The sequence below is a fragment of the Pan troglodytes genome, chromosome 2 (genome assembly GCF_028858775.2).
Source record: "Pan troglodytes isolate AG18354 chromosome 2, NHGRI_mPanTro3-v2.0_pri, whole genome shotgun sequence".
NCBI classification, from domain to species: Eukaryota; Metazoa; Chordata; class Mammalia; order Primates; family Hominidae; genus Pan; species Pan troglodytes.
Genome location: NC_086015.1, coordinates 37354286 through 37381280, shown reverse-complemented (window position 1 = coordinate 37381280; position 26995 = coordinate 37354286). Strand labels below are relative to the sequence as shown.

The 26995-nt window shown below is 38.4% G+C and overlaps 1 protein-coding gene across 12 annotated transcripts in view; it reads right to left on the bottom strand.

Annotated features, from left to right (window-relative positions):
- The window catches only part of FBXL2 (F-box and leucine rich repeat protein 2), a 126643-nt gene that overhangs the window by 32989 nt on the left and 66659 nt on the right, over nt 1–26995 (bottom strand). For all 12 annotated transcript variants that reach the window (XR_678860.4, XR_002943098.3, XR_010155563.1 and 9 more), the window contains 3 exons: nt 12369–12423; nt 12033–12107; nt 6686–6780 (listed from right to left, as the gene is read on the bottom strand). Coding sequence is in view for 2 of the 12 variants with exons in the window: in XM_009445080.4 (XP_009443355.1) it covers nt 6686–6780; nt 12033–12107; nt 12369–12423 (225 nt within the window). In the remaining 10 variants the exon portion in view is untranslated. The remainder of the gene's footprint in view (nt 1–6685; nt 6781–12032; nt 12108–12368; nt 12424–26995) is intronic.

Genomic DNA, 26995 nt, shown 5'->3' with positions numbered 1-26995 from the left:
TCAAGATCAGCCTGGCCAACATGGTGAAACCCTGTCTCTACTAAAAAAAAAAAAAAAAAAAAAAATTAGCTGGTATGGTGGCACATGCCTGTAGTTCCAGCTGCTTGGGAGGCTGAGGCAGGAGAATCACTTGAACCCAGGAGGTGGAGGTGGCAGTGACCCTTGATCACACCACTACACTCTAGCCTAGGCCACAGAGCGAGACTCCATCTCAAAAAAAAAATGAAAACCACAATGGCTGATATAAAACTTTACTGGATGAGATTAACAAAAGATTAGATATGGCAGAAGAAAAGATTAGTGAACTTGAAGACATAGCAATAGCAATAGCAATAGCAATAGCAACTATCAAAAACGAAATACAGAAACAGAAACAGAAACAGAAACAGAAAAAGAACAGAGCATGAATGAACTGTAGGACAACCTAATATACATGCGATTGGAATCACTAAATAAGAGAGACAGAGGAAGAAGGAAAAAATACTGAAGAAATAATTGCCAAAATTTTCCCCAAACTTTATGAAAACAATAAACCCATAGACCCAAGGAACTCAAAGAACCACAAGTGCAAGAAACATGAAGAAAAACACACCAAGGCATATAATAACCAAATTGATCAAAACCAGTGACAGATTAGCCATGCGTGGTAGTGTGTGCCTGTAGTCCCAGCCACTTGGGAGGCTGAGGTGGGAGGATCACTTGAGCTCAGGAGGTGGAGGTTACAGTGAGCCAAGGTGGTGCCACTGCACTCCACCCTGGGTGACAGAGTGAGACTCCAGAGAGAGGAAGAGAGAGAGAGAGAAACCAGTGATAGGAAAACCCTAAAAACAGCCAGAAAACAAAGCCATGTTATGTACAGAGAATAAAACGTAAGGGTGACAGCAGATTTATCACTGGTAATGAAAAAGCAAGAAAACAGAGGAGCACCATCCTTAAAATACAAAAAACAAAAAATAGTCACTATAGAATTCTAGACTCAGCAATTTTTTTTTTTTTTGAGACGGAGTCTCGCTCTGTCACCCAGGCTGGAGTGCAGTGGTGCAATCTCGGCTCACTGCAAGCTCCGCCTCCCGGGTTCACACCATTCTCCTGCCTCAGCCTCCCAAGTGGCTTGGACTACAGGTGCCCGCCATCATGCCCGGCTAATTTTTTTTTTGTATTTTTAGTAGAGACGGGGTTTCACCGTGTTAGCCAGGATGGTCTCGATCTCCTGACCTCATGATCCGCCCGCCTCAGCCTCCCAAAGTGCTGGGATTACAGGCGTGAGCCACTGCACCTGGCCCAGCAAAAATATTTTTTTTAAGTGAAGGAAAAAACAGATTTTTTTAGACATAGAAGAGCTGGAAGAATTAATCAGACTTGCAGTAAAAGAAATGTAAAAAAACTTCTTTATGCAGAAAGAAAATGATACCAGATAAAAATATGTGTCTACAGAAAGGAATGACTGGACATAGCAACTACTTGGGTGTATACAACTTTTAAATTTAAATCTCTTAAAAATAGGCCGGGCACTGTGGCTCATGCCTGTAATCCCAACACTTTGGGAGGCTGAGGCAGGCAGATCACTTGAGGCCAGGAGTTTGAGACCAGCCTGGCCAACAGGGCAAAACTCTGTCTCTACTAAAAGTACAAAAATTAGCCGGGCGGGGTGACATGCCTGTAGTCTCAGCTACTTGGGAGGCTGAGGCACAAGAATCACTTGAACCTGGGAGGCAGACGTTGCACTGAGCCTAGACCATCGTACTGCACTCCAGCCTGGGTGACAGAGTGAGACTGTCTAAAATAATAATAATAATGATAATAATGATAATAATAAATCTCTTTAAAATAATTGGCTGTTAAAGATACTAAATCTATTATGAAGTTTATATAAGTAGAATTAAAATGTATGACAACAATAGCACACTCACAACCGAGTGAGGAGAAATGGAAGTGTTATGTAATACAATATGAAGGTAGACTGTACTAAATCAAAGATGCAGTCAATAAACTCTAAAGCAACAACTAAACATATGAAGAGCTATAGAAATGAAGCTAAAAAAGAATATAAAATGAAATCATAAAAAACACTTAATCTCGGCCAGGCATGGTGGCTCATGCCTGTAATCCCAGCACTTCGGGAGGCTGAGGTGGGCAGATCATTTGAGGTCAGGAGTTCAAGACCAGCCTGGGCAACATGGTGAAAACCTGTCTCTACTAAAAATATACAACTTATCCAGGCAAGGTGGCCCATGCCTGTAGTCCCAGCTACTTGGGAGTCTGAGGCACGAGAATCGCTTGAACCCAGGAGGCAGAGGCTGCAGTGAGTCGAGATTGTGCCACTGCACTGCAGCCTGGGCAACAGAGCAAGACCCTGTCTCAAAAAAAAAAAATCTAAAAGAAGAAAGAAAAAGAGGAAAAGAGAAAAAAGGATGTATGGGACAAATAGAAAACAAACAGCAAGAGGGTAGATTTAAACCTAACCATAACAATCACATTAAATGCAAATGGTCTAACACAAATGAAAAAGCAAAGATTGTCATATTGGATAAAAAGCAACACCCAGCTGGGCGCGGTGGCTCACGCCTGTAATCCCAGCACTTTGGGAGGCCGAGGAAGGCGGATCACAAGGTCAGGAGATCAAGACCATCCTAGCTAACAGGTGAAACCCCATCTCTACTAAAAATATAAAAAATTAGCTGGGTGTGGTGGCACACGCCTGTGGTCCCAGCTACTCGGAAGGCTGAGAAGGAGAATGGCTTGAACTCAGGAGGCAGAGGCTGCAGTGAGCTGCACTCCAGCCTGGGCGACAGAGCAAGACTCCATCTAAAAAAAAGGGAAAAAAAGCAACACCCAACTATAAAAAATCAACTTTAAATATAGATACAAATAGATTAAAATAAAATGATGGAAAAACATATATAATGCCAACACTAGTCAAAAGCAAGCTGGAATGACTATATCAGACAAAGAAGATTTTATAGTAAAGAAAACTATCAGGAATAAAAGGACAATCAATGAAAAAGACATAGCAATTCTAAATGTTTATATACATAATAACAGAGCTTCAAAATAATTGAAGCAAGAGCTGATAGGACTGTGAGGAGAAATAGACAAATGCAAAATTATAGGCAGATATTTCAATACTCCTCTTATTAGTTGATAAATTAGTAGTCAGAAAATTAGTAAGAATATAGAAGATCTGCTCAACACTATCAACCAACCTGACCTACTGGCATTTATAGCACACTTCATCTAACAGCAGAATATACATTCTCTTCAAGTGCACATGGGACACTTGCCAAGACTGGCCATATTATTGGCCACAAAACAAGTCTCAATAAAATTAAAAGGATTCAGGGTATAACTATGTTCTGTGATCACAACTGAATTGAATTAGGAATCATTAACATGCTCTTCTGGAAAATGTCCAAATATTTGGAAACTAAATAATATTGTTCTAAGCAACCCATGGGTCATGGAAGAAATCAAAAGGGGAATTAGAATGCATTTTGCATGAAAATGAAAACATAGCATATAAGAATTTGTGGCATAAATTTTCCCCAAAGTATTGACTTAGTTTATGTCATTAAACTCCCATACTAGAAAAAAAGGTCTCAAATCAATGACTTCAGCTTCCATCTTTAGAGAAAAAACAAAAACAAAAACAAATGAAGCCCAAAGTAAGCAAAAGGAAGGAAATAATAAAGATCAGAGTGGAAATAAATGAAGTAGAAAACAGAAAAACAATGAAAAATGGGTGAAAACAAAAGCTGGTTCTTTGAGAATATCAATAAAATTGATAGACCTCTTAATAGCCAGACTGACGAGGACCAAAAAAAAAAAAGACAACAATTACCAATTTCAGAAATGAGAGGGGATATCACTGCAGATTTTACAGATATTAAAATAAGAGGATATTATAAACAACTTAATGCTAATAAGTCCAGGAACTTAGGTGAAATGGACAAATTCCTTGAAAGACACAGACTACCAAAACTCATTTATGAAGAAATAATCTGAAGAGTTCTATACATATTAAAGAAATTGAGGCCGGGTGCGGTGGCTCACGCTTATAATCCCAGCACTTTGGGAGGCCGAGGCAGGCAGATCACCTGAGGTCAGGACTTCAAGACTAGCCTGGCCAACATGGTGAAACCCCCGTCTCTACTGAAAATATAAAATTAGCCAGGCATGGTGGTGGGTGCCTGTAATCTCAGCTACTTGGGAGGCTGAGGCAAGAGAATCCTTTGAGGTTGCAGTGAGCCAAGACTGTGCCATTGCACTCCAGCCTGGGCAACAAGAGTGAAACTCCATCTAAAAAGAAAAAAAAAAAGAAACTGAATTTGTAATTAAAAACCTTCCCCCCAAAAAACATGTAGGAGCAGACGGCTTCAATAGTGAATTCTACAAAACATTTTTAAAAAATACAAATTGCACATAAACACTCCCAGAATTTTTTTAAATTGTTTTTTTATTTCATTATTTATTTATTTTTGAGACGGAGTCTCTTTCTGTTGCTTGCTCACTGCCAAGCTCCACCTCCCGAGTTCAGGCCATTCTCCTGCTTCAGCCTCCCGAGTAGCTGGGACTACAGGCACCTGCCACCACGCCCAGCTAATTTTTTGTATTTTTAGTAGAGACAGGGTTTCACCATGTTAGCCAGGATAGTTTCAATCTCCTGACCTCGTGATCCGCCCGCCTCAGTCTCCCAAAGTGCTGGGATTACAGGCATGAGCCACCTCACCCAGCCAAATTGTTTTTATTTTTCAGAGATAGGGTCTCACTCTGTCACCCAGCTTTGAGTATGGTGGTGTGATCATAGCTCACTGCAGCCTTGAACTCCTGGGCTCAAGTGATCTTCCCACTTTAGCCTCCCAAATAGCTAGGACTACAGGTATGCACCACCACACCCAGCTACTTAATTTTTTTTTAGAGATGGGGTCTTGCTGTGTTGCTCAGGCTGGTCTCAAAATCCTGGGCTCAAGTGATTCTCCCACCTTGGCCTCCCAAAGCACTGGGGTTATAGATGTCAGCCACTGAACACACCCCCAGAAATGTGAATAGGAGGAAATACTTCCCAATTCACTCCATGAAGCCAGTATTACCTTGATACCTACACCAGACAAAAGCATTATAAGAAAATAAAATCATAAGACAATATTCCTCATGACCACAAATGCAAAATTTTTTAACAAAATTGTAGCAAATAGGATCCAATAATATATAAAATAAATAATACATGGCAATTCAAGTGTGCTTTATATGAGTGATGGAGGGTTGTTTAAACATGTTTAAAAGAGCCAATCTAATTCATGATTTAAAGAATTTTCTTCATTTAAGGAAAATCATTTTGTTCCATAACATTTAAAGTGAGTGTTTTTATACTTAAAAGATGTTGTGAATCAATTTTTTTTTAGCAATGGTATAGCAGATGTTTGAATTATAAATTCTACTGTCTGCATTCACTGTATGTTGCACATTCTTACTGGAAGTCTGTGATTGCTGTACATTGTGGTAATATTTAGGTCTGCAAGAACACAAAGTGTATTCCAAGGTTATGGGGGGTATATCCTAATTTTAGCCAAACTCATAAGCAATACTAGAGGCCATGAGGATAAAGACATGAAGGTTTTAATCATCTCTGTCTCCAGAAATCCTCAAAGCACAAATTGTTGTTTGTTTGTTTGTTTTTTTGGTCGAAGAGTCTCATTTTGCTGCCCACACTGGTCTCAAACTCCTGGCTTCAAGGGATCGTTCCACCTCAGCCTCCCAAAGAGCTGGGATTATAGGCATGAGCCACTGTGCCTGGCCAGCACACATCCTTAACATTGATAACATTCCCAATAGCCTGGGTGCAGTGGCTCACACCTGTAATCCCAGCACTTTGGGAGTTCAAGATGGGTGAGCTCAGGAGTTCAAGACCAGCGTGGCCAACATGGTGAAATCCCATCTCTACTAAAAATACAAAAATTAGCTGGGCATGGTGGTGCACGCCTGTAATCCCAGCTACTCAGGAGGCTGAGGCAGGAGAATCACTTGAACCTGGGAGGCAGAGGTTGCAGTGAGTTGAGATTGTGCCGTTGCACTCCAGCCTGAGTGACAGAGTGAGACTCGGTCTCAAAAAAAAAAAAAAAAAAAAACCCCAATAAATAATGGCTATCCAGTAAGAGATGGGCAAATATTTGGTTGGATAGGATATATTGCTAACTGTAATAAAATTAATGTAAAAATCACATCTCATTATGAGTAAGCAAAATTCTAGCTTATGCCACGGAAATTTTTGAAATAGTTATTTTATCAATTAGTAAAATTTATATATAAAGGTAGCTAATATTATGAGAGGAAAACTAGGAAGATGCCGAAGTGAAGAAGGGAATAGAAAAGAGGTAGGCACTTCACACATGTTATTTCTTGTTATGCCTATGACAGTCCTGTGGGAGCTATAGCTGCCCTGACTTTGCAGAAGAGAGAACTGACACTCGGCCAGGGGAAATAATTTGTCCCAAGGTCACATCCCTAACAACAGTACAGCTCGGTTTCCAACCCAGGTTTGCTATTCCAAAGTCCTGGTCCTCTCATTACTCTATGCAAATTACCACAGAAAGAATTTTAACAGAAGAAGAGCATGTAATAGGCTTGGTTTATTTTTGCTGATGAAAATGCTACAAGCTGCCATGACAGTGAGTCACTGGATTTGACTTACTTCAAGGAGGAATCCCCAACACCAATGCAGCCTCGCAAGCTGAGCTTCCTCAGGAATCCACCGCATCGCTTCGAGATATTTTCCACCACTCGACCCTTTAATCAAGAAAGTTCGGGAGGAAAAAATACTGTTTTTTCATGCTGCTTATCTAACAGCAAAATAACCTGAAATCTAGGAACTGAATATATTTTTCCAAGTGTAACAGAAAATATTTTGGAACATTCCTGTAACACCTCAGTTCTATCCTTCATGCATACAGGGGCTGCAAGCACTGAAAAATGGTCCAATTAAAGCATTAAGTATTCTAAAACCAACCAACAAACAAAAACAAACACAAATGCAAAAACCAAAACCTGTACACTGCCTTTTGAAAGCCTTAGCCCTGGGGTTAGGCCCTCCCTAGCCAGGTCACAGCTATTCCACCAACCAAAAGGCTTTTTGAGGTTAGCTGTGGGAATACCAGCCACTGAGCAGAGATCTAAGACAATGCTGCTTTAAAAAGAAAATCCTACTTGAGCTAAGCATTACCACTTCAAAAGTATAACAATATATTGCAAAAGCTCCCCCTCATCCTCCTTAGCTGTCCTCTACTTAAACACATTTGCTTTGAAAAAGGAACTTTTGTTGAATACTGGCAGAGATATTAGAGGAAGCAAAAAGAAAATGAACAATGAACAATGATTAAGCACCTCCACTTTTTAAAAAATGTTTTCTATTTCAAATCACTTTTTTTCTTTAGAGACAGGGCTGGTGTTGGGGGGTCTCGCTTTGGTGCCCAGATTGGAGTACAGTGATGTGGTCATAGCTCACTGCAGCCTCAAATTCCTGGGCTCAAGTGATCCTCCTGCCTCAGCCTACGGAGTAGCTAGGACTACAGGAACATGCCATGGCACCTGGTTTACTTCCACTTTTTGAGGAACAATTTCTTGTACCTATTATGGCTCATTTAATAGTCAAAAAACTTCATGAACACTCCCAAAATGGAGGTAAGAAAGAGTATGTGTGGAATACAGAAGATCCCTTAGGGCATCCTGTAGTACTACCATGCCCTGTGATTTATGTCAGTAGCAAACTACAACAACCCAATCCAAGCACGACTATTAATGACCAGACCTTCAGGAATAAAGGTCTGAGTCATTCCACCAGGTAAAGAACCATCACCAGCTGAGGTGCTTGCTGAAGGCAAAGGAATACAGAAATGCATTGTGGAAGAAGGTAGTTATAAATACTAACTACAACCTCTACCTCCACAAGGGAGGAAAAGTTCAAAGGGACAATTTGATTGGTTTTGAATAATATTATCCTCATTTTATAAAACAGCAATCTTGGCACTGAACTGTAAGCATGATGAATTCACCAGGATACATCAAAACCACAGGGGCCAGGTGCAGTGGCTCACGCCTGTAATCCCTGCACTTTGGGAAGCTGAGGAAGGTGATTCACTGGAGGTCAGGAGTTTGAGACCAGCCTGGCCAACATGGTGAAACCCTTTCTCTACTAAAGATACAAAAATCAGCAGAGCATGGTGGGGCATGCCTGTAGTCCTAGCTACTTGGGAGGCTGAGGTAGGAGAACCGCTTGAGCCTGGGAGACAGAGGTTGCAGTGAGCCAAGATCACGCCACTGCAGTCCAGCCTGGGTGACAGAGCAAGACTCTGTCTCATAAAAACAAACAAACAAAAAACCCCACAGGATACATATTGTTACCTAGCTAACATCTTAATTATGTTGAAAATCCAATGTTTGATACTGCTAGCATTTATTTATACTTTCTTGAGACTACTTGCATTAATAATTATTAATATTTTTTGAAGCAAAATTCCAGACAACTGTAAAATAAATCTTTGTCACCAGGGGGAAAAAGATTATGACTTAGAAATCAAAGATATATATTTAAGTACCTAATAAACAGGAAAAAAAAAACAGCTCTACACCAATGTCTACAAATAGAGCACCTAATATACTGTTCTCCATTTCAAGTTAGTAACATTTTTTAAAATTTTATTATTATTATACTTTAAGTTTTAGGGTACATGTGCACAATGTGCAGGTTTGTTACATATGTATACAGGCAATTGAACAATGAGAACACATGGACACAGGATGGGGAATATCAAGTTAGTAACATTTATATAAACTTTCTAGTCCTCCTTTTTTGGGGCAAAGTTCCTGTACTGGAATACAAAACTACATACACAATTTTCTGTTCCACTGTTTCCAACTAAGAGGGGGAAAATGCAAATCCATTTCAGTGCAATATTCAAGCCAATGACTCTGTGTCTTATCTACTAGACAATATGTTATAGGCATGCTTTTAGAATGAAGGGCTTTAGAGAAAAATAAGCCCTAAAATGGGCTAAAGACCCCTGGAGTTATCACTTTTAGATTCACACATTACTTAGTTATTTCTCATTTTTGGCCTAGCACAATCTTCAATAACCATGAAGACACTGACAACAAAATGTCCAAGTTTTAAAGGCACAGAAAATGCCAACCCAAACTTCAGGTAAACTACACGTATTCAGGAAAGAGTGATGAGGAAGGAAGGTACCGTGTGCACTTGTCACCTAGATGCTTTACTCTGCCTTTTCTTCATGTGCCAGTCATGCAACCCACTGTTCAAGATACCTACAGTCTCCTCTTAGTAGGTGAGTGACCTTGGGTAAGTTACTCAACCTTTTCTTTGCCTCAGTTTCTTTAATATGGTGCTTACAACAGTGTCAGGCACACAACAAATATTATTAGTGTGTTGATCCTGATCCTTGGCAACTTCTCTTTTCTCTCAACCATATCCAAAAGTTACCATTTCCTTCCCAAAGTGCATATTTTTAAGACTATCCATAAAATGCTTCCTAGGGCAAGCATCCTCCAAAGGGTCTTGTTTAAGGACTATGGCAGACCCCAAGACTGGTTCATAATCTAGGGTGGACCAAGGGGGCTAGCCCAAAAGGGAAGCTAAGTGTTATGACTAGATTGAAACTCTGGTGCCAGCTATTTTAGGTTTTCACATGCAATTCTTTATATAACTGGTAAACCATAAACTGGCTTCCCCTTTGGTGGATATACTTTTAAGTATTTCTGGGATGTGTTTATATGGCAGTTAGCTGAAAGTCAGCAGTCAGCTAAAATCTTGTAATCAAATAATGCACAAGGTAGTGATATTTACTTGAAATAGTAGTACTTTTTAATATCAAAATAATTTTTTTTTTGAGACAGGGCCTCACTCTGTCACCCAGGCTAGAGTGCAATGGCACAATCAGAGCTCATTGCAACCTCTGCCCCCTGGGCTCAGGTGGTCCTCCCACCTCAGCCTCCTGAGTAGCCAGGACTACAGGCATGTGCCATTGTGCCTGGCTAACTTTTGTTTTTTCATTTTTTTGTAGAGACGCAGTTTTGCTATGTTGCCCAAGCTGGTCTTGAACTCCTGGGCTCCAGTGATCTGCCCACCATGGCCTCCCACAGTGTTGGGATTTCAGGTGTGGGCCACTGCACCCAGCCTGACTTTAAAAGTTCATGGGAGGCCGAGGTGGGCGGATCACGAGGTCAGGAGATTGAGACCATCCTGACTAACATGGTGAAACCCCGTCTCTACTAAAAATACAAAAAAAAAAAAAAAAAAATTAGCCGGGCGTGGTGGCAGGCGCCTGTAGTCCCAGCTACATGGGAGGCTGAGGCAGGAGAATCGCATGAACCCAGGAGGTGGAGTTTGCAGTGAGCCGAGACCACGCCACTGCACTCCAGCCTGGGTGACAGAGCGAGACTCTGTCTCAAAAAAAAAAAAAAAAAAGTTCTTCATGTGCTTTCCAAAAAAGTTGTATGGTTGGAAAAGTCATCAAAATTGAGGAGACATGAAGAACCACAGAAAAAGAGAAAGTATTTTGCTCAATTTTTTCAAAACAATAACTCTACTTTGTGGTCAGTAGAAATGACTACAATTTTTAGAAATTAAATGTCCTCCACATCATCACTAAGTAAACATAGTGAACAAAGAGTTAGGTATGATCAGTTTGAAGGGCAATTATATTCACTGGCATGGAATGCTGGCATGTTTAGGTGGAGTACTATTGTAATCACTGCTGTTAAGTCTCAAAAAAGCACTAAAGAACACCTAATTCAGAAACTACAGTGTTAAGCCAGGAACTAGAGCTTATCTTTCCAGGATGGGCGTGAATCCTTGAGGTCCCTGCCCCCTTCCAAGAGCAGAGCACCACAATATGACAGAAATAAGGGGTTTCCCCCTTTATTTAATAAAGGGAAATCTTCTGCTCTGCCCCACTTACTGTAAGTATTGTGCTCCACTGGTTTAAGATGAGAACCAGAGACTCTCAGGCAGTAAGTAACCTAGAGAAGGAGGTGAAGAGTCTCCACAACTGACCTAGACCATTAGTTTGTCTAGGTCAAGCCAGGTTAAGTAGCTAGAAGGAAATTGCTTAGCTCAATCCTACTGTTAAACACATTCATTTCCTTATCCAAAACAAACAAAAAAAACCCAATATATACATCTTGGTAAAAACACATAGCAAACATACTATGTGAGTAACTAAATTAAAATGCATTTCCACTACTGTAAGTTTGCTAAACTGGAAATCAATTAGGTTTTATATTAGGTAGAAAATAAACTTCAGAATCTCAAGACCCTGAAACCAGCACTTCGGACAATTCCTAAGTACAATGCTCTTTTTTTATTCCCTGCCTAAACTTTCTTTTTGGTTAGAAATTTAGTATTGAATATCAAAGTTGTTTTAACATAAACTTTCCTCATTTCATCAGGTTTACCACACTTAAATGGAGATATTTACATATTTACAGATAAATATATCAGAATCTTATATATTCTGTATATAATAATTGTATAAGACTTAATTATTACTTTATTTTATAGATAATAAAACAGAATACTGAGAGATTATATGACTTAAGTGGCCGAGCTAGGGTGACACTTTAGATCTCCAGCCTCATTCTTGGGCTTCTGCTTCTGCCATTTCTCCACTTTTGATGCTGAATTAGAATTCTCGGTGGATTTTCTAGATCAATAAGTATTTGTTAAGTCTCCTAAGGTTAAAGCACTGAACCAGGTGATAATGATGCAGGTGTGTGGCTTTAAAAAGCTGAGTAGTAAAATTCAGACTATAAACATAAACAAGGGGAAAAAATCTGTTACTGATACAATTTAAAATGCAAGCAGGGTTTTGTTTTGATGTATGCAAATCCCTTCCAGTTTTTCTTCTTTCTGTTCTACCTCAGCACTTTAATGTTAGATCTAAATGCAGTAAAATAAAAAGGCAGGAAAGAGGGAACAGCTACTCATGTTTTTAAAAAGTTTTTTGTCTAAACCAAAGCTAACTTACCTCTACATCTGTTTGAAAGTTAAAAAGATCTATTCTTTGCCAGTTGCTTCCATCCAGGGCTAAGATGTTCCAAGCCTGGAAGGTGGGAGGTAAAGGAAGAGGGATTGGGATGAAAGAAACACATTTATTGAGACTATTAAAGAAAGTCTTGATTAACCTTTATTTCCAAACTCCTATTTTTGATGTATATTAAGTTAATCATCAAATGCACAATTATACCATTATGTTATATTAAGTATAAAAGATAATAAAATTTTAATTTTCAGTAATTTGAACTAAAACTCATTCTAATAAAACTTGATATTTATTGATTAAAAAATGTGGTGAATACTCTACCTTGGAAATCTGTGCACATCGGCACAAAGTTACTATATCCAAGAAGGAAAATATTCTACAGAGAGAGGAAAAAAACACAAAAACGAGATGGTGTTAACATTTCAGGATAATTATAACTTGAAAGATAAACTCTAATCCGCCACCTGGATACATAAGTTTTTTCAAGATTCCTCAATCTGAAATATACAAGTGCACTATAACTTTACATCACTACAGTGAAATATTAAGTGTTTGCATGTTCAGAAGCTATTTTGGACACACAATACAAATTACCTTAGAACTCATTAAGCTTATATTTCCCTTGTTCTAAGTAATGGACACAGGAAAGACCATAACTGGTTCTATTTGAAGACCAACTCTCTAGCATAAGCCCTCTTTTGGTGGTAGATGCACTGAACAGGCTCAGATGCCTGAGCCTCAAATAACACTGTCAAAAAAAGCTTGATGACAAAGCCCATTTGGTTTGAAGTATTTGTTTGCCTGGCAGAAAGATGGAGCTCATTAGTTGGCAAAGTCTATAAGTGATCAGTTTTTCCTAAGCAAAAGCCAAGGAGCCAGAGAACATAGGAAAGATGGGGCGGGAAGAGGTGGGGGGAAGAAAAGCAGACAGAAGCAAACAAAATCTTGGTTGGCATCAGTAATGCCTTAGAGGAAGCAGTAGCTGCCAGCATGGCAGGGGACTGAGTGAAGCCTCGACATTCTGGCAGTCAAGGAGAGGAGCTGCTGCTCATAGTATGTGAGCAAACAGCCGTGTGCGCCTCAGCACTGCAGAGTGACAGCTAAAAACAAAGGGCAGCTTTTCTGTGAGAAGAAGGGTGGACAGGGTTGAAGTCAGGAACAAGAGTAGTGCCTCAGTTTTCAGAGTCCTGGAAAGTAAATATGAGAGTCTGTGCCTCTGAGTGTGGAAGGGGGAGAGTGGTAAGATGGCGAACAGCCACCTATAATGTTCCTCAAAATTCTTCAAAGGCAACAATCGGTGGTGAGATAAAAATCCACGGACTCAGGGAAGAAGAGTAGAATCATAAAACATGAAAGTGTTGTACTCTACAATAATGCACCCACATGCAGTACCATTGGATACTGACTGCATAGATGCCATCCTACAATATAGGCTACAATCATTTTCTAGTGAAAAGCAAAGGATAGAAGCATAATAAGGGCTACATTGACTTTAAAAGATTCAGTGGATCTTTGTACATAGAAAAATGCCGGTGGCTAAAATATGTGTACTTACACATACATATTCAATGTATTTTAGGATATCTACACATCTACCTTGCCTAACACAAAGGCTCTCCTGCCCCTAATAGCTGTGTTCTGTGACATATGACCATCCCACAGCTAGCCACATCTGATTGTCAGCTCCCTACAGAAACAAACACCAAACAGAGAAACTAGCCTGGTACAGTAGAATCATATTTCATGCAGGGATTGGGTTCTAAAAGCATAAGCCAAAGGTAAAAAAAGAGTTAGCTGTTTCCCTTGAAAATACCTTAAGAGCATACCACCTTTATCACGTCTCAGTAATAACAATACTGGCAATAACAAAAATAGTTAACATTGATTATGCACCAACTATGTGCCAACCATGGTTTATATGCTAGTTCACTGCTATGAGGTGTTGTGCTATTACTATCTCCATTTTACAGATAAGGACACTGAGCATAGAGGTTAAGTAACCTGCCCAGGGCACACTGAACTAGGATTTGAACCCAGGTAGTCTGGTTCAAGAGCACAAGCCATGACCACTACATATACTGCTTTGGAAAGCTTAACACAACTGCTTTTCCCTCAGGATTGGGCTAGATCCTGAGAAAGAAAAGAAACTTTTAATCTAAGAGATGTGAGCCGCTATGTGGGCTCTAGAGTGACTGACACAAGTAGCTATAAAGTAACCTAACAATACCATATGCTTGATACTCTAACTCCTACCCTATAGTTCAACAATGTACGATCAATCACTAATCAATGCTACTTCTGGAAACCCGTAAGAGTTCCCAAAAACAACTTTTGTAATTGCCCCTCTCCTGATTCATCCTTTTTTCTTTAGAAACTCGAGCAGGATGGGCACAGTGGCTCACACCTGTAATCTCAGCACTTTGGGAGGCTGAGGCGGGTGGACCACAAGGTCAAGAGATTGAGATCATCCTGGTCAACACAGTGAAACCCCATCTCTACTAAAAATATAAAAATTAGCTGGGCGTGGTGGTGTGCACCTGTAGTCCCAGTTACTTAGGAGGCTGAGGCAGGAGAATCGCTTGAACCCAGGAGGCAGAGGTTGCAGTGAGCCGAGATCGCGCCACTGCACTCCAGCCTGGCGACAGAGTGAGACTCCATCTCAAAAAAACAAAACAAAACAAAACAACTCGAGCAACTCCTTTATTCTCGGGATCACTTCCCAGTGTTACCTGAGCTGCAATCTCAAACTTGCCCCAAATAAACTCTCTAGATTAATTTTGCCTCAGTTTCCTTATTTAGGTCGACAGTGCTATTTCTTAACTGATAATAATAAATGAAGTAGTTTTCGTTTAGTGAGTATGTTGTTTGGAACAAACTGGACTCATGCTTCACTCACAAGTGAAGCAAGAGCTCACACGCTGAGACACATAGGAACCAACAGGTGGAACAGGAATTCACATTTCTCATCTCATCTCATACCTAGTTTTATGATTACTGAATGAAAAAATAGATTGCCTAAAGTATTTACATTATTTCCCATCTCTCCCCAACCTTTTAAACTGAAAGTAGTTGAATTTGCACAAATAGGCGTGGCGATACTCCAAACTACCACACTGACACCAAAGCCAATTCCTGACTCAAGTTTCGACGAGTAAAAGTAATGCCCTGAATTACACAGCCTGGGATACTGTCAATAGAAATGCAGATAGCGACATGAGTGGCAAACTGAGTTCTGACCCCTTCAAAACATTCTTTCCTAGAAAGTGCTTCCTTATCTCAAATGTGATAGCCTCAGCTTTACAAGGCAAGCACTGCAATAGCACCCTGGTTATAAATAATCACAGGGGAGTAAGGGATTGGATATACTTTTGGACTTTGTATGCTGCTCCATTAGTCTGTCTTTGTGCCACTAAGGCTGTTTTAATTATGAAGCTTTAATAATAAGTCACAATGTCTGGTAACATAAGTCCTTCAACTTTGTTCTTCTTCATCAAGATTATCTTAGTTATTCTTGATCCTCGGAATTTCCTATTAAGTTTCAGAATCAGCATATCAATTTCTACAAGAAAACTTTCTGAAATTTTTACTGGGATTGCATTGAATTTGTAGAAAATTTGGGAATAATTGAGATTTTTACAATATTAAATCTTCCAATCCAGAAACATGATCCATTTCAAAATTTATTTAGGATTTCTTTAATTTTTCACAGTAATTTTTGTAGTTTTCCAGATAGATACCTTGCTCATCTTTAGATTGTTTTTCCTGGTTATTTGACGTTCTTATTAAAATGGAATATTTTTTGGCAGCGAGTGGTGGCTCATGCCTATAATCCCAGCACTTTGGAAGGCTAAGGGAGGAGGATCACCCGAGCCCAGGAATTCAAGACCAGCATGGGCAACATGGTGAAACCCCATTGCTACAAAAAATACAGTAATTAGCCAGGTGTGGTGACGCATGCCCATAGTCCCAGCTACTCAGGAGGTGGAGATGGTAGGATTAACAGAGCCCGGGGAGGTCAAGCCTTCAGTGAGCTATGCACCTGGGCAACAGAAGGAGACCCTGTCTCAAAAAAAAGGAATATTTTAAATGTCATTCTTTAATTGCTGCCAGTATATAATGTTAATTTTCATATACTGACCCTGTACCCAACAATATTTCTAAATTTGTCCATTCATTCTGATTTTCCACATAAAATATCAATTCACCAGTGAATAATGAACTAACTTTCCTCCTTTCCAATAATTATACTTTCTATTTCTTTTGCTTATTACAGTGGCTATGATCTTCTCTAGTACAATGATAAATACAACTGGTAATGAAATACATCTTTGTCTCATTCTCATCTCAGAGAAAAAGCTGCCACTATTCAATTATGATGTTTACTATAGGTTTTTTTTTCCTGCCTTTCAATTATTTTATAATTCCTTTGTTACAGACTGTAAAATATTTCCATTTGGCACATGCACAATTTTAACACCTTTCACATTTGTTTATCTCCCCTTTAATTTTTTTTTTTTCCAGATGGAGTCTTGCTCTGTCACCCAGGCTGGAGTGTAGTGGCGTGATCTCGGCTCACTGCAACCTCTGCCTCCAGGTTCAAGCAATTCTCCTGTCTCAGCCTCCTGAGTAGCTGGGATTACAGGCGCCCACCACCACACCCGGCCAATTTTTGTATTTTTAGTAGAGACGGGGTTTCACCATATTGGTCAGGCTGGTCTTGAACTCCTGACCTCAGGTGATCCACCCGCCTCGGCCTCCCAAAGTGCTCGGATTACAGGCGTGAACCACTGGGCCCAGCCTAAAATTTTTATTTAAAATAAGAGCAAGTAGTATAGAGAGTTACTATATACACCCCCACCAACAGACACACATAGTTCCCCCTATCATTAACATGTTGTATTAGTGTGGTACATTTGTTACAATTAATGAACCAAATTGATACATTATTATTAACTAAGGTCTATAGTTTACAACAAAGTTCACTCTGTATTATATAGTTAGTTCTAGAGGTTTTGCCAAATGCATGTCATGTAGCTGCCATTACAGTATCACATAGAATAGTTTACTGTCAACAACATGTTTCACCTATTCATCCCTCCTCTCTTTCTCATGAACCCTTGGCCACTACCGATTTTTTTCTTCCCAGACATGGTCTCATACTGTCACCCAGGCTAGAGTATGGTTGTATGATCATGGCTCACTGCAGCCTCAACCTCTTGGGCTCACTCAATCATCCCGCCTCAGCCTCCCAAGCAGGGGAAAGTAAAGCCACACCACCATGCCCAACTAATTAGAAAAAAAATTTTTTTGAAGAGATGGGGTCTATGTTGTCCAGGTTGGTCTTGAACTCCTGGCCTTAAGCAATTCTCCTGCCTTGGCCTCCCAAAGTGCTGGGATTACAGGCGTGAGCCCAGCCCCACTGATCTTTCTAATGTCGCTATAGTTTTGTGTTTTCCAGATGCCATATGATTGGAATCAAACACTACGTAACCGTTCAGACTGGCTTCTTTTACTTAGCAATATGCATTTATGGCTCCTCCAAGTCTACTCATGGCATGATAACTTACGGTGTTTTATTGCTGAAAAATATCTCATTGTGTGAATATACCAGTTTGTTTATCCATTCGCCTATTGCAGGACATCTTAGTTGCTTCTAGTTTGGGGTGATTATGAATAATTCTGCTATAAACATTTGTGTGTAGGTTTTTGTGTGGATATAAATTTTCTACTCATTTGGATAAATACTTAGGTATGTGACTGCTTGACTAAATGATACATTTATGGTTAGCTTTGCAAGAAACTGCCAAGCTGTATTCTAAACTGGCTGTACCATTTTGAATCCTCACTAACAGTGAATAACTGTTCCTGTTGCTCTGCATCTTACCACCATTTTGTATTTAGATTTTTGAGATTTACCCATTCTAATAGGTATACAGTGGTATCTCATTGCCTTAATTTTCAATTCCCTAGTGACATATCATATTAAGCATCTTTTCTTATGCTTGTCATCTGCATATCTTCTTTGGTAAAATGTCTGTTCAGATTTTTTGCCCATTTAAAAAATTGAGTTATTTCTCACTATTGAGATGGGTTTTTTTTGTTTTGTTTTTTGTTTTGTTTTGTTTTGTTTTGTTTTGAGACAGAGTCTCACTGTGTTGCCCAGGCTGGAGTGCAGTGGTGTGATCTCAGCTCACTGCAACCACCGCCTCCCGTATTCAAGCAATTCTCTGCCTCAGCCTCCTCAGTAGCTGGGATTACAGACACACACTACCACACCCAGCTAATTTTTGTATTTTTAGTAGAGACGGAGTTTTACTTGGCCAGGCTAGTCTTGAACTCCTGACCTTAAGTGATCTGCCCACCTTGGCCTCCCAAAGTGTTGGGATTACAGGCGTGAGCCACAGAGCCCAGCTGATTTTCTCACTGCTGAGTTTTAAAAGTTCTTTACATATATTGCACACAAGTCCTTTATTATACATTTGGCAAATATTTTCTCTCAGTCTGTGGTTTTCATTCTCTTAACAGTGCCTTTCTCAGAGAAGATGTTTTAAATTTTAATAAAGTCCAATTTACTCACTTTTCCTTTCATGAGTAGTGCTTTTGGTGTTGTATCTAAAAGTTCATTGCCAAATCTAAGGTCACCTAGATTTTCTCCTACACTTCTTCTAGAAATTTTGTGTTTTACTTTTAGGTATATGATCCATTTTGAGTTGATATTTGTGAAAGGTCTGTGTCTACCTTCATCTTTTTAAATATAGATGTCCAATTTTTCCAACACCATTTGTTGAAAAAAATGTATACTTTCTCCATTGACTTGCTTTTGCTCCTTTGTCAAAGATCAGTTGACTATTTATGTGGCTCTACTTTTAGGCTCTCTATTCTGTTTCATTGGTCATTAATCTATTCTTTCACCAATGCTACATGTCTCGATTACTGGAGCTTTATTCTAAGTCTTAAAATTAGTCCAATAGTGTCAGTCCTCTGACTTTTTTCTTATTCAGTACTGTGCTGGTTCTTCTCAGTCTTTGGCTTCTCCATATTAACTTTTTTTTTTTTTTTTTAAGTGATGGGGGTCCCACTATGTTGCCCAGGACAGTCTCAAACTCCTGGCCTCAAGTGATCCTCTTGCTTCAGCCTCCTGTGTTGCTGGGATTATAGGCACAAGCCACTGCACCTAGCTTGCTTTTCCAAGCAGGTTTTACGAACATCCACAAAACCAGTTTTGTGACTTAAATATACGACCGCTTGACTAAATGATACATTTATGGTTAGCTTTGTAAGAAACTGCCAAGCTGTATTCTAAACTGGCAGTACCATTTTGAATCCTCACCAACAATGAATAAGAGTTCTTGTTGCTCCTGTTGCTCACAAAGTAATTTAGTAAAATTTTGATTTGGATTTTGGTGAATCTATATATCAACTTGAAAAAAGTTAACATTTTAGCAATACTGAGTCTTCCTATCCATGAATATGTAATATCTCTTCACTTATTAAGATATTCATTGATTTCTTTCACTGGAATACTGGAGTTTTGTAGTTTTCCTCATATAGATCTTACAAGATTTTCTTCAGAATTATACTTAGGTATTTCATTTTTTTGATGCTAATGTAAACAGTATTATTTTAAATTTCAAATTCCAGTAGTTCATTGCAGGTATATAGGAAAGTAATTAACTTTTGTAATATTAATGTTAGATCCTGTAACCTTACTATAATTGCTAATTAGTTACAGGAGGAGGTTTATTTATTTTATTTTTTTTGAGACAGAATCTTGCTCTGTTACCCAGGCTGGACTGCAGTGGCACAATCTTGGCTCATTGCAATCTCTGCCTCCCGGTTCAAGCGATTCTCCTGCCTCAGCCTCCTGAGTAGCTGGGACTACAGCTACCATCACCATGCCCGGCTAATTTTTGTATTTTTTGGTAGAGACAGGGTTTCACCATGTTGGTCAGGCTGGTCTCAAACTCCTGACCTCAGGTGATCCACGTGCCTCAGCCTCCCAAAGTGTTGGGATTACAGGCGTGAGCTACCACGCCCGGCCCAGGAGGAGGTTTATTATTACTATTTTTTTTTGTCAATTCTTTGGGGTTTTCATGACATGGGCAATCGTGTCAACTGCAAACAAAGCCAATTTTATCTCTTTCCAATGTATATCTTTTCTTTTCTTGCCTTATTACATTAGCTAGGACTTCCAATACTGTGATTAACAGGAGTGGTGAAAGGGGACATCTTTTTCTTTCCCAATCTCAGGGAGAAAGCATCTAGTTTCTCATCATTAAGTATGATGTTGGCCAGGCACGGTGGCTCACACCTGTAATCCCAGCACTTTGGGAGGCCAAAGTGGGTGGATAACTTGAGGTCAGGAGTTTGAGACTAGCCTGCCCAATATGTTGAAACCCCATCTCTACTAAAAAATACAAAAAAATTAGGCAGGCATGGTGGCGCAGGCCTGTAATCCCAGCTACCGGGGAGGCTGAAGCAGGAGAATCACCTGAACCTGGGAGGCAGATGTTGCAGTGAGCAGAGACTGCACCACTGCACTCCAGCCTGGGCAACAGAGCTGGACTCTGTCTTTAAAAAAAAAAAAAAATTATGATGTTAGCTGTAGGTCTTGTGTAGATGTTCTTTATCAAATCAGGAAGTTCCTCTCTATTCCTAGTCTGATAAGTATTTTTATCACGAGTGGGTGCCACAATTTGCCAAATATTTTTTCTGCATTTTCTGATGTGACCACATGATTTTTTTCTTTAGTCTGTTGATGTAACAGATTACACTGACTTTTGAAAGTGAAAATATCCTTGCATATTTGAAATAAATTCTGCTTTATTGTGGGATATAATTATTTTATACATTGCTGGATTTGACTTACTAATATTTTGTTAAATATTTTTGCATCTATTTTTATGAAAAATGTTGGTCTTGAGTTCTCCTTTTTTGTAATATTTTTATATGGTCTTGGTATTATAGTAACACTGGGCACCCAGAATGAGTTAGGGAAGTCTTCTGCTTCCATTTCCCGGACAATATTATAGAGAACTGGTATCATTTCTTTCTTAAATGTTTGGTAGAATTCACCAGTAAAACCACCATCCGGGTCTGGTGCTTTCTGTTTTGGAAGGTTATTAACTATTAATTACATTTCTTTATTATATATGCCTATTCAGTTTACTTCTCTTTGTGTGAGTTTTTGGTAGTTTGTGTCTTTCAAGGAATTAGTCCTTTCCATCTAAGTTATCAAATTTGTGAACATGAGATCAAAGCCATAATAAAAAGTCACTAAAGTAAAGAAAAGCTCAGGACTTCATGGCTTCACTGCTGAATTCTACCAAACATTTGAAGAAAAATTAATACCAATCTCACTCAAACTATTTCAAAAAACAGATGAAGAGGGAATACTTCCAAACTCATTCAACAAGGCCAGTATTACCCTGATACCAGAACCAGACAAGACCAAAAAAAGAAAACTACAGGCCAACATCTCTGATGAATATTGATGCAAAAATTCTCAACAAAATACTAACAAACCAAATTCAACAACACATTAAAATGATCATTCATCATGAACACGTGAGAGTTATCCCAGGGATGCAAGGATGGTTCAACATATGCAAATCAATCAATGTGATACATCGTATCAACAGAATGAAGGACAAACACCATATGATCAATTCAATTGATACTGAAAAAGCACCAGATAAAATTCAACCTAACTTCAGGATAAAACCCCTCAACAAACTAGGTGTAGAAGGAACATACCTCAACATAATAAAAACCACATAGAACAGACTCACAGCTAGTATCATACTGAATGCAGAAAAACTGAAAGCCTTTCCTCTAAGATCAAGGATGACCACTTTTACCACTGTTATTCAACATAATACTGGAAGTCCTAGCTAGAGCAACAGATAAGGGAAAGAAATAAAGGGCATCCAAATTGGAAAGGAAGAAGTCACATTATCCTTGTTTGATGATGATATGATCTTATATTTGGGAAAACCTAAACATTCCACCAAAAAATGATTAGCACTGATAAACAAATTCAATAAAATTGCAGGATACAAAGCCAACATACAAAAATCAGTAGCATTTCTATATGTCAACAGTGAAGAATATGAAAAAGAAATTTAAAAAGTAATCCCATTTACAAGTCACAAATAAAATTAAATAACATTAAATAAGGAATCAAGCAAAGAAGTGAAAGATCCCTACAATAAAAATATAAAACACTAATGAAATAAATTAAAAAGAACACACACACAAAAAACAGAAAGATATTGATATTCCATGTTCATGGGTTAGAAGAATCAATTGTTTTGTTTTGTTGTTGTCACCCACGCTGAAGTGCAGTGGTGCGATCTCAGTTCACTGAAACTTCTGTCCCCTGGGTTTAAGTAAGAATCAATATTGTTAAAATGTCCATATTACCCAAAGCAAATGACAGACTTAATGCAATCCCTATCAAAATATGAATGACAATCTTCACAAAAATAGAATAAAAACAATCCTAAAATTTATATGGAATCACAGAAGACCCAGAATATAGCCAAAGCTATCCTGAGCAAAAAGAACAAAACTGGAGGAATCACATTACCTGACTTCAAATTATACTACAGAGCTATAGTAATCAAAACAGCATGGTACTGCCATAGAAACAGACACATATGGAACAATAGAGAAGCCAGAAACAAATCCATATACCTATAATAAACTCAAAGGTCCCAAGAACATATCCTGGAGAAAAGACAGTCTCTTCAATAAATGGTGTTGGGAAAACTGGATATCCATATGCAGAAGAATGAAACTAGACCCCTATCTCTCACCATATACAAAAATCAAATTAAAATGGATTAAAGACTTAAATCTAAGACCTTTAACTATGAAACTATTACATGAAAGCATTGGGGGAAATGCTCCAGGACATTGTTTTGGGCAAACATTTCTTGAGTTTGCCCCACAAGCACAGGCAACTAAAGCAAAAATGGACAAATGGGATCACATCAAGTTAAAAAGCTTCTGCACAGCAAAGGATACAATCAACAAAGTGAAGAGAAAACCCACAGGATGGGAAAAAATATTTGCAAACTACACATCTGACAAAGGATTAATAACCAGAATATATAAGGAGCTCAAACAACCCTATAGGAAAAAAAAATCTAACAATCCAATTTAAAAATGGGCCAAAGATCTGAATAGGCATTTCTCAAAAGAAGACACAAATGGCAAACAGGTATATGAAACGGTGCTCAACATCACTGTTCATCAGAGAAATGCAAATCAAAATACAACGAGATATCATTTCACCCCAGTTAAAATGACTTATATCCAAAAGTCAGACAATAACAAATGCTGGCAAGGATGTGGAGAAAAGGGAACCCTCACACTGTTGGTGGGAAAGTAAATTAATACAACTATTATGAAGAACAGTTTGGAGGTTCCTCAAAAAAACTAAAAACAGAGCTCCCATATGATCCAGCAATTCCACTGCTGGGTATATACCCAAAAGAAAGTAAATCAGTATATCGAAGAGATATCTGCACTCCCATGTTTGTTGTGGCACTGTTCACAATAGCCAAGATTTGGAAGCAACTTAAGTGTCCATCAGCAGACGAATGGATTAAGAAAATGTGGGACATATGTACAATGGATACATTCATCCATACATATCCAACATATATCCATCCAACATCCAACATATATACATTCAGCCATACAAAGAATGAGATCCTATCATTTACAACAACATGAATGGAACTGGGGGTCATTATGTCAAGTGAAATAAGCCAGGCACAGACAGACAAACTTCACATGTTCTCACTTCTTTGTGGAGGCTAAAAATTAAAACAATTGAACTCATGGGGGTAGAGAGTAGAAGGATGGTTACTAGAGGCTGGGAAGGGTGAGGGCAGGAGGATGTGGAGGGGACATAGGGATGGTTAATGGGTAAGAAAAGTAGTTAGAAAGAACGAATAAGACCTAGTATTTGATAGCACAACAGAGTGACTATAGTCAATAATAAATTCTACACTTAAACATACAAGAGTATAATTGGTTTGTAACACAAAGGATAAATGCTTGAAGGGATGGATATCCCCATTTACCCTGATATGATTATTATACACTGCATGCCTGTATCAAAGTATCTCATATACCCCATAAATATATATGCTTACTGTGTATCCACAAAATTTTTTTTAAATCTGAACACAGAGTTGTTGATAATATTCCTTTATTATCCTTTTAATGCCCATGTGACCAGCAACAACAATCCCTTTCATTTCTGATCTTGGTACTTCAGTTCTTCTTTTATCTTGGTTAGTCTGACTAAAGGTTTAGCAATTTTACTGAACATTTCAAAGAACTGGCTTTTGGTCTCACTTATTTTCTCCATTGTTATTAATTTCCTTAATTTCTACTCCTTTTTATTTTTTAAAGCTTATTTATTTACTTATTTATTTATTTTTAGAGACGGGGTCTCGCTATGTCACCCAGGATGGAGTACAGTGGGGTGATCATAGCTCACTGTAACCTTGAAATCCTGGGCTCAAGGGATCCTCCTGAGTAGTTAGGACTACAGGCACATGCCACCATCCCCAGCTAATTTTTTTTTTTCTTGATAGAGATGGGGTCTCACTATGTTTGCTTGGTCTTGAACTCACGATCTCACACAATCCTCCTGCCTCAGCCCATTATTTCATTTCTTTAGCTTGCTTTAGACTTCTATTGCCCTGTTTCCTCTAATTTCCTAAAATGGAGGCTTAGATTCTTGATTTTATTTTTATTTTTTATTTTTTTGTGAGATGGAGTTTCACTCTTGTTGCCCAGACTGGAGTGCAATGGCACGATCTCAGCTCACTGCAACCTTCGCCTCCCAGGTTAAGCGATTCTCCTGCCTCACCCTCCCAAGTAGCTGGGATTACAAGCACACGTCACCACACCTGGCTAATTTTGTATTTTTAGTAGAGACAGGGTTTCAACCATGTTGGCCAGGCTGGTCTCAAACTCCTGACCTCAGGTGATCCACCCACCTTGGCCTCCCAAAGTGCTAGGATTACAGGCATGAGCCACCACACCTGGCCAGATTCTCGATCTTAGATCTTTATTTTTTCTAATGTATTCATTCAATGCAGTAAATCTCCCTCTAAGCACTGCTTCCTACAAAGTTTGGTAAGTTGTATTTTCATTTTCATTTAAAAATATTTTTGCTTTTCTCTTAAGACCTTTTCTTTGACCCATGTATTATTTAGAAATGTGTTGTTTAATCTCCAAATATTTTGGGAATTTTTGGCTTTCTGTTATTGATTTCTAGTTTAACTCACTGTGGTCTGTAGGAACATTTTGTATGCTATTCTTTTAAATGAGTTGAGTGTTTTATGACTTAGAATGTGGTCTATCTTGGTGAATGTTCCATATAACCTTAAGAGGAATGTGTATTTTGTTGTTGTTGGATAAAGCATTCTATAAATGTCTATCAGTTCTAGTTAACTGATGTTACTGTATATTCTTCAGGATTTCTGCATTATGTTCACAAGAAAGTCTGGTCTGTATATTTCCTTTCTTATAATGTCCTGGTAGGTTTTGATACCAGAATTATCCTAGTCTCATAAAATGAATTAGAAAATGTAGTAGGTTGAATGATGTGTGCCCCACTACCACCAAAAAAAGATGTATTTGTGACCTAATCAACAGAACCTGTGAATATTACCTTATTTGGAAAAAGGGTTGTGCAAATGTAATTAAGTTAGGGATCTTGAGAAGAGAAGGAGGCAATGTGACCACGGAGGCCCAGACTGATGAGTGACACAGCCAAAAAAAGAATGGATTCTCCCCTAGAGCCTTCAGAGGGGGCATAACCATGCTCACACTTTGAATTCAGACTCTGATCTCCAGAACTGTTGTTTTAAGTCATCCAGTTTGTGGCAATTTGTTAAAGCAGACATAGAAAATGAATATAGTAAATGTTCTTTTTCTGTTTTCTGGGAAAAGTTAACATAAGACTTTCATTGTTTCTATCTTAACATCTGAAAGGATTCCCAAGTGAAGCCATCTGGGCATGGAGGTTGCTTTGTGGATTCAATTTCTTTAACAGATACAGGAATCTTCAGACTTTGGTTTCTTCTGGTGTCAGTGTTAGTAATCCTGTAGATGTTATAGTGATGTCCCCCTTTTGTTTCTGGTATCAGTTATTTGTGCCTTCTTTCTTTTCTTAATCAGTTTTAGTAAGAATTTATCAATTAATCTTTTAAAAAGACCACTTTTGGGCTTTGTTAACTTTCTCTGTTGTGTTTGTTTTGTATTTCCTTAATTTTGGTTTAATTTTCTTTCCTACCACTTTCTTTAGTTTTAATTTATTTCCTTCCAATTGATGCTCAAGTAATTGATTTTCAGTTTTACTACTTTTTCTTTTAATAGTGTATAATTTTACTTACCACATTTTTGGTTTTCAATCCATCTGGAATTTATTTTTGAACACTCACACATTGATTTATGATTTTATCTCAATCCTATACTAAGTACCTATGTGTGAATAGATCTGTTACTATACTCTTTATTCTTTTCCATTGTATTGTTCCAATATAGCATCATGATAATTACTATAGATTTATAGTGTTAGTATGCAAAAGGATAAGTCCACTCAATTTGATCTTCTTCAAAACTGTATTAGCTATATGGCCATCTTCACTACTATACACAAATATGAAAATCAATTTGTTAAATTATCCAAAGCTTCCTCCCGAGATTTTGACTGAAATTACATTTTTACAGTGTTGAGTCTTTACATCCAGGAATGTGGTTTACTTTGATATTTATTTGCATTTTGTTTTTAGTCTTTCAGAAAATTTTAATTTTCTCCATAAAAGTCACATTTTTTGTTCAGTTTATTCCAGGGTATTTTATAGCTTTTTTTCTTTTTTTTTTGTATTATGAGTGTTATCTTTTTTTGTATTTTT